Below are 8,256 nucleotides of genomic sequence, written 5' to 3'. Positions count from 1 at the left end.
AAAAAAAAAAAAGTCGACAAAAAATCTTAGCAGTCACATTTCGGGTTGAAAGGCGAATGTCGGAGTTTGTGTCGCCTTTCAGTTCAGTGTGCTCATTCAACCTCTCACGATATGCTCATTGCAACGGTGCCAGAGTCCGCTGGTTCAAAGCCTGCTCTGTCTCCTCTTCGGCTGTTCCTACTCACTTTTTGCATGGTTGGAATCCAGTTCACTTGTGAGTAGTTTGCTTTCAACGTTGAATGACCGCTTAGTAAGAGCGCTCTTAGTAAAACCCTCGATTTCCTTATCTAGGGACCGTAGAACTCTCGTAGGTTCTTCTCACTGTATTTACAGATTAATATATAAATCCACTCAACTGAACAAAGCTTAAAAACTCGTTAGGTACGGCACTCCATATTTGCTTTCACTAGAGCTGTCAAAGGAAACGACGGCCCTGGTGTGGCTTGCAGGCCCAATGTCAGGTAGGCATTAAAAGCGCATTCAACAAAAGCATATCAGCAACTAAAAGCTGTTCATCGTAGGACTGCTGATGCAGCCTTTGATAGGAGTTCTGAGCGATCGCACTACTTCTAGATTTGGAAGACGCAGGCCTTACATCGCTATAGGAAGTGTGCTAGTTTGTTGTTCATTGTTGGGTGTGGCATTCGCTCGTGACATTGCAGCATTTATGATCAATATCTTGGGCAAAGAGGCTGAAGACCCTCTTCATTACGCTGTAAGGTAAATTTTCTTTATAACAACATGATTATGATCTGTCTCTGACCTCACTGCAGAGAATTATCGCAATTGTGCTCTTATGGATCCTCGATTTCGTTTTGAATGCGGTACAAGCATCGTGTCGAGCTCTCATAGTCGATGTCCCACCTGTATGGCAACAAGACGCAGCGAATGCTATGGCATCTTCCATGTCGAATATCACCATGGTTTTCACATACATTGTCGGCTTCCTGGATCTCACTGCATACCTTCCGGTCGCAGGCGACTCGCAATTCAAGGTTCTTTGCGTGATTGCAATATTCGTGTTCCTGGTAGCTCAGTCTGTTACATGTTTATCTATAACAGAGGAGGTGTATGATGTTATTGAAGCAGATTCAACGTAAGTAGCTTTGTAGAATGACGCACGTAGGCAAATTGGCTAAAAGAAATTAACACCAGATCGTGGCAAGATACAGCAAGGCAGGTTCTCCATTCTTTCAAATCCCTTCCTCGACCTATACAATTGGTATGCAATGTCATCTTCTTCGCGTGGATGGGATGGTTTCCATTCCTCTTCTACAGGTATATACTTCGATAGAGCTGTTACTGACTGTTCGCCATGCAAATTGTGGCTCTAATGTCTCTCATTTCGACAGCACCACCTGGGTATCAAGTATTTATTTTCAAACTCACCCAGATAAAGATTCAAGTGATTGGGCTAGCGGAGCAAGGGCAGGGTCGTTTGCGCTATTGTGCTATGCCATTGTTGCTGTGATCTCTGGCATACTTCTTCCGGCGCTGACCACTCATTCCATTCGAAACGTCACTCTAAAGAATGTGTGGACCTTTTCATTATTGGTCTTTTCAATCACTATGATCTCAACTTGTTTCGTTTCTACTGTTAGCGGAGCAACCGTCATACTCTCACTCCTTGGCTTATCATGGGCTTGCATCATGTGGATCCCGTTTGCGCTCATCGGAGAGTACCTTAATATCTACAATGATAGCCATCGTGCCACATATCAAGAACCTATCCTACCTAAAGTGACATACGGAGCACTCCACCGCGCTAGAATAGGTGAAGGGAGCGGCAGCTTGGATGACATGGAAGCCAATGATGTATCTCGAAATAATGATTGGCTTTTGTGCAGTCAATGCGAATCCGGTATGGTTCTGGGGATCCTCAACATGTACGTTGTGTTTCCACAGTTTGTGGTTGCCATCATTGCCTCGGCCATCTTCTACTTTGTTGATTTGGGTGTAGGAGATAACCTCGAGGATAATACCACATACAAAGGTATCTCAATACTCTTACAATTTTCGGGAATCATGGCACTTGTAGCCACTGGGCTCAGTAGATATGTCATAGATGTGGAGATTGGTCCCAAAAAATCCACTTAGAAGGCGAATTAGCAAAATAATGAGATTAGCATGTTACGAAACATATATAAAATATTTATGTCAGTATTTTGAGTAAATATACTGGAAGTTGGTATCAAAAAAAAAAAAAAAAAAAAAAAAAAAAAAAACACGTTATGGTGAGTATTGTCATCCGACTCTTGGGATTGAAATGCTCCAGCTGTCTGACTTGGCAGCAGGACAAAAAGTCAAAAGCGGCGTTTGAACATATGCAGCGCTTTCGAGAATTTTATCGAACGGTTCCTATATATCACAAGCACATTCCTCACATTAATGCCATATAAAGGACGAAAACGACAGAAGACGATAGTTCAAGGCAAAAAACCGCTTAGGATTGACGATTCAGAGAGCCCTGATTCTGAAGACGACACCAGCTCAAGTTCCGCAGAGAATCATGAGATTGAGGATCATAGCAGCACTGAAAATGAAGAGGAAGACGAACGTGCTGCTAGTTCAGAAGCTCCAGAAAACCACATGTCGCTCCCTGTAGTAGCAAGAATGGACGATCAGACCGGTTTATCCGTAAGTTTTTGAGAGCGTGGTGCGTTGCAATTTTACTGTATACTCCATGCTCACTGATAACAAACAGTCCACAGCCAAACAGCGACCGTTGAAGCGGTTTGATATTGCACCTTTGTTCAGTGCAGAATTCTCCAAATTTCAGCAACGTAAGGCAATTTTCATGGTATTACCATGCCAATACTAGATCAAAGTTAAGATAACGTAACCTTTTTTTTTTATTTGGTGTTTGATGTACTCTATAGAACGAGAGTCAGAATTGCTGACGACCCTCAAAACTCGACGACACCTGACGAAACGACACCGACAATTATCCAGAGATGCGCTGAAAAAGCGGGCGCTTTTAGAGGAGCAAAAAAATTTACTCAAACAGCTGGAAGTCGACATTACATCGCTTACTACTGGACTGAAAGACATTCGCAATGAACGAGCGCGCAAAAGACATGGAGTACGCGTCCTTCCCTCCTCCAAGTCACAACCATAACAGCTCATTTGCCCAAATGTGTCCCCAGCCACTTATTGCTGGCGCTGTAATCAGGAGCATACGTGACCATGGTAGTTTATCTGTTCAGCCTTTGTTCCGCTAACATAAACTGCTACCTAGATTGTATATTTTGTGAAGTTTTTTCTTTTCTTTATATGTATATATATGAAAACACCTTCTGTGATAACTGTACATGTTTTGCTTTGGAATAATGACTGGCGTTTTGGTTGCAAGGGCACAATTACCATTTTAGTCCCGGCCGCGGAAGCATGCTTTGATCAAACCTGGTTGAGAACAGTTTGAGATCCGCTTTACTTGTGACACAGAACTACTGTTTGGCTTATTATTATCCCCCTCTCCCTTGTCATCGGTCGCCAGTCTGTTCATCCTGTGAATTGGTATCATATTTTACATTCGTTATAGCCGCATCGATTTCTTGTACGGGCTTTAATGATGAGGTTACTATTGACTCCTGTGAAACTTCGGTTTCTATAAGAGCACCTGAGTCATGTGGGGAAGTGGATAATTCGCCTGGAATGGATAAGGAGTCGGTGGAAGGTGACCTCGAAGAACCCTCGCCTTTTGATCGTTGAACAGCAGCACTATGTGACCTCCGATGCCGTAAGGGTGGTTGATGCCTTACAGTGGATGGTCCAGCTTGATTCCTCGTTCGTTGAATTTTTGCTCTTAATGCTTCCATGACTTGCTCATGTGGAACGTTTTCAGGGTCTATATCAGAGGATGGTCCCATCAAGGACAAACTGCTGGCCATGGAATGAGAGCGCTTATGCGTTTGCCTTGATTCATAATGCGATGGTATCCGTGAAGATGGCGAAAGGGGATTTCCAAAGTCCAAGCCGTCGGAATCGACTTGATGTTTATAATTGGATGGATCTCGAAAGAAGTCCATGTGCTTGTCAGACTCAGAAAAATGATCTCTATTGAGCGGCAAATTTTCACGTTAGTAGAAGTATTGAAAAAGGGTCAAGAAAAATGAAAGAGACTGACTTTTTCGTAGACAGTTGAGGTGTATGCTCAGGCGATGAATTGGGTAAGGATGAAAATAAGGTACCGAAAGGTTCAGCATAAGTGAAGCTATTAGGAGACCCTGTGGAGGTTGGGACGAAGCGATCGGATAACAAAGACATTGGTGATGCATGTCTATCGTCTGGTATGGCTATATCATATCACGCATTAGGTTATAGGGAGAGAAAGGTTTCAATTCGTTTAGACACTTAAAAAAAAGAAAAATCTGAGGCTGTCAAGTGATCCTTACATGTTACATTAGGTCTCATACCTGGTAATTGAGGATCGCTTGGGTGTGTGAAGTGAACACCTGCACTGTTGGGTGCTTTGGATTCTCGTAGTAACTCCAGTTCTATCGTTTTAGATCTTAATCGAGCTTCCTCGGCTTTACAATTCTCTTCAGCCGTTCGTTTCTAAGAAAGTATAATTCGATTAGAATGAAACACCACCAATATCAGAAATAGCACGAGCGTATTAAAGATACCTTGTCTTCCTCTGCTTTCGCTAGTAATATGACCTTTAATAGCTCCACGTCATGTTGATAGGTATCCAGAATATCTTTGATTGAAATATCACTGTATAGTAGAGGAGTTTGAGTAGGAGAGGGCCATTGAAAGTTTGAAGACGTTCGACGATCTTGCTGCTCGCAAGCTTTTGAATCGAAATGGGACATTAGCAATTCAGCGGACAAATAAAAAGGGGAATGAGCATAAAGATCAGTTTATAAGAAGACAACTTTCTGCACACACACCGAGAAAAGTCACTCTATAAAAAAGTTGTAGGTCCGCCCCCGTTGACCAACATGGCAGTCCAGGGTCTCTTCGCATACTCTGTGATTGGAGGATTTCTAAGCGCGCCCTTTTGGGAAGGGATCATGGCACTTGGGATGGATTTTTCCCCATGTCATGTTTTGTAGATATTTTTGGCTTTAGTGTAACAAGACACCAATCTTTATTTAGCTCATTTGTATGAGCTCGTCAAGAGGTCCTCAACCTCTGTTAAGACTTCAACTTGCGTTGTGATGAATTTTTTTTTTTTTGGGGATGATCTATCCCCTGTGAAAATCTTTTTTTAAAATCCTATCCTTTCACCGCGCTATTTGTTTCTCTATAGCATGACCTCATGTCCCTGTCGCATCTTTTACGGGATGATGTAGTTGAATCGGTTATCACTTAGCGCAATTTCGCCACACGCAGCCACTTTTGAGCTTGTTAATATTGCTAACCGGATAAATTATCGCATGACAGCAACGCCAACGGTCATGAGTTAAGGCATCACGTAAAGTATATTAAGGAAATAAGAATACCCCCATTTTAAACTGAATTGAAAGAGCGGAAAGTCTGTGAAACGCGACACCTTGAAAGAACAGCTTTATGAACGAATATCTTTGGGAGGACAATGGAATGATGTCGCACACCTCTCTTAGTGACATACTGAGTTTTAATCTGAAGCAAGCCAAAAAAAAAATCTGTGCTGTGACGGCTTTATTTTCAACTGAGGGGCATGCCGCCTGTTTTGGCGTCTTTGAAAATCTATTCACAGTTTCCAACGCGAAAACTACGCGATGACTCAATCTACGAACATTGTGGCTAATCCTCTACTTGTGTTGGAGAATCTTTTTGGTATGCTCAATTACATTACCATCTTGCATAAAATTGCAAAAACTAACTCTAGTCCATTAGAACTATCTATTTCAAAAGGTGATCGCCCAACCGAATTCGATGCGTCTAAATATCTTGAGGATATGTTGCAATCAGATCTAGATCTTGCAAAGGTTTGAATCAAATTTGCCTTGAACTTATTATATCAAGCTCACAACTTGTCAACTTTACTCATTCAAAACCGCATACTTTTAGATCCCCTCTTTAAACTTGAGCAATCCCGCAACTTTACCAGTGGATAGTCTTGTTCGTTTCCGATGCATGGTACAGGATTCCAATCTTGGACCTGAAATATTTTTGAAGTTGCATGAAGTTTTCAATGCCACCACTGGAGAAAAGCAACTTCGAAGTACAAAGTACTGTGACGCGGATGTTAGCGCTATTGTATGTTACTCTACTTTCGTCCCTCCGTTCCTATTTGCACCCAACCCAATCTAACTGGAACTCTTGTATGCAGGATCAGTTCAATGAAGGTCGCATTCCAAACGAGTGGCTGGATGAGCGCTCGGTGTTGTATTGTGTCAGTCCACCGGGAGAATCACTCTGGATGAAGCAACAAGATCATCCAAGCGTCGGTAAGTAGCAATACTGTTTGCATCAGTGTGTTACGTATAGTAATCTTTTTCATACATGCATCATAGACCAGCAATTGGAAAATATGACACTTGGCGAAGTTAATTACCCCGAAAGTGATTCTCATGCTACAAATAAGTTTCCCCTTCCTGGCATCCCTCACTCTGACGCGGTTGTAAAATTGTATGGAGCTGACAGAAACATTGAGGTTGGAAGTCGAATTGAGGTCATTGGAATATTAAGCAAACCCAGGTAAGTAACTGAGTGATGGGTTTTCTGTGTTATTGACGTAAAAAAAAAAGCTGTGCTCTGATTTTTTGTGTGTCGGTATTGTTCTAGTCATAGTGGCGCGTCAGAGGATTCAATAGATGACTTCGACCTACCTAAAGCATCTTTCCCCAATACCCCCGTCATCCATGGTATATATTGCAGAAAAGTGAACAGCATCGACATTCTACCAGTTTCAAAAGATGAAATCAGTGCGGCTAAGCAACAAGCATGTGATTTAAGAGCACAGTTATTAGAATACCTTGGAAACGCTTTCGGAGGCGATGTCATGGTTGCCGAATATGTTCTTTTACAACTGCTTTCTCGCGTGTAAGGATACTCTCATTCTTTCTTCACCAAGCGACTAACAACTGCAATACTAATATTTAAATTCGTCTCAAATTCAGAACTTCAAAACGTGGCGCATTTGCACTAGGACAGTTTTCCGTTAACGTCACAGAGTTTCCTTCAGAAACTTCGGCAGAATCGGCTCAAAATGGAAATTCCATCCAGAGTAAATTTTTATCGGCAAACTCATCCACCAGACACATCTCCAGCATTTTGCAGAAGCTCCTCCCAGCATTTGTGGAACTTCCTCTGTCCCTAGACGTCTTGAACACCACTAATTTCTATCCAAGATCCAACGATGAAAATTTACACGCAGGAGTACTTCAATTGCTTGATGGAACGACTGTTTTAGTGGACGAAACAATGCTAAAGGAGGGAACGTTAAAGGAACAAGGTAAACTGCATTTCCAGCATTGGCGCCTTGCCGTTTCGCATAGATGTTGATAATATCTCTAGGCGTAAAGAATATGCGAGCTTTGAACAAGGTCATCCAGCAACAAGTCCTTGGATATGCCTATCCCTTCCATGAATTTGATTTAAGTACTGATATAGGATTCATCGTTTTATCTCGAGCCAAGTCAATGTTCCCGGTAAGTCACTGCAATATGATGAAATACGGGTATTGGATCATCTGACATTTAATTCCAATGTAGTGTCATTGCGTCGTCCCACTTTCCCAGTCTGCGGGCTTGCCGCTGCTGGCTTCAGATGACAATGGGTCGCTGAAAGTTGCTGAGAATGTACTCAGCAGTTTCCGAAAATACATTCATATACTTAAATATTCAGATTATGATATTCCGCAAGCAGTTTCCGAGGTAACCATTTGGATCATGCTCAATGACGCAGCACGCGATTTGCTCACCGCATCTTTTCCCTAGCATATACAAGAACGTTTCGTGGAAACAAGAAAGCAAGCCGCTAGCGAATCTCTTCCATTACCCACCCAAGACGATCTTATGCTACAATTGAATCTGGCAAGGTAAACCAAAAAAAAGGAATGCCTTCTAAAACTATAGCATTGAGACGTTGCTGACACATTTCATTTGTTATTCAGATTAGTTGCATTATCTTTTGGATCCAACGAGTTGACCCAGGAGTTTTTCGATTACACAATCAATCTTGAAAAAATGAGAGTGAGCAGATTGGAACCCAATAGTACGACTGAGCCACAGAAATAGAAAGAAGAAACGTCTGTAAATAGATTTTCGTGTTCCTTCAAAAGCATAAAATTAGTGTAAAAAAATAATATGAATTTTTGATATG

General features: G+C 41.9%; 3 protein-coding genes across 3 annotated transcripts; 2 read left to right on the top strand and 1 right to left on the bottom strand.

Annotated features, from left to right (window-relative positions):
- On the top strand, positions 1 to 2,194 carry K450DRAFT_249564 (uncharacterized protein). Its single transcript, XM_051590423.1, has 7 exons — positions 1 to 214; positions 292 to 307; positions 382 to 461; positions 522 to 715; positions 774 to 1,096; positions 1,156 to 1,278; positions 1,353 to 2,194. Exons 1-7 carry the CDS (start codon positions 112 to 114, stop codon positions 2,095 to 2,097), a joined length of 1,584 nt encoding a protein of 527 aa, XP_051443029.1. The 5' UTR covers positions 1 to 111; the 3' UTR covers positions 2,098 to 2,194.
- A 1,110-nt stretch (positions 2,195 to 3,304) lies between these two features.
- On the bottom strand, positions 3,305 to 4,866 carry K450DRAFT_249555 (uncharacterized protein). The gene is made up of 4 exons (XM_051590422.1): positions 4,629 to 4,866; positions 4,416 to 4,557; positions 4,127 to 4,295; positions 3,305 to 4,056 (listed from the first exon to the last, which is right to left on the bottom strand). Exons 1-4 carry the CDS (start codon positions 4,815 to 4,817, stop codon positions 3,483 to 3,485), a joined length of 1,074 nt encoding a protein of 357 aa, XP_051443028.1. The 5' UTR covers positions 4,818 to 4,866; the 3' UTR covers positions 3,305 to 3,482.
- Positions 4,867 to 5,679: 813 nt separating this feature from the next.
- On the top strand, positions 5,680 to 8,241 carry K450DRAFT_249547 (uncharacterized protein). The gene is made up of 11 exons (XM_051590421.1): positions 5,680 to 5,766; positions 5,827 to 5,918; positions 6,001 to 6,189; positions 6,263 to 6,380; positions 6,447 to 6,630; positions 6,718 to 6,975; positions 7,053 to 7,387; positions 7,450 to 7,583; positions 7,647 to 7,808; positions 7,872 to 7,972; positions 8,048 to 8,241. The coding sequence occupies exons 1-11, from the start codon at positions 5,709 to 5,711 to the stop codon at positions 8,169 to 8,171; spliced, it is 1,755 nt and encodes a 584-aa protein (XP_051443027.1). The 5' UTR covers positions 5,680 to 5,708; the 3' UTR covers positions 8,172 to 8,241.
- Positions 8,242 to 8,256: the final 15 nt, after the last annotated feature.

This window comes from Umbelopsis ramanniana (genome assembly GCF_025399195.1).
Source record: "Umbelopsis ramanniana AG unplaced genomic scaffold K450scaffold_43, whole genome shotgun sequence".
Taxonomy (NCBI): Eukaryota; Fungi; Mucoromycota; class Umbelopsidomycetes; order Umbelopsidales; family Umbelopsidaceae; genus Umbelopsis; species Umbelopsis ramanniana.
The sequence above is the reverse complement of the archived record's forward strand: the minus strand, read 5'-3'. Positions and strand labels throughout refer to the sequence as shown.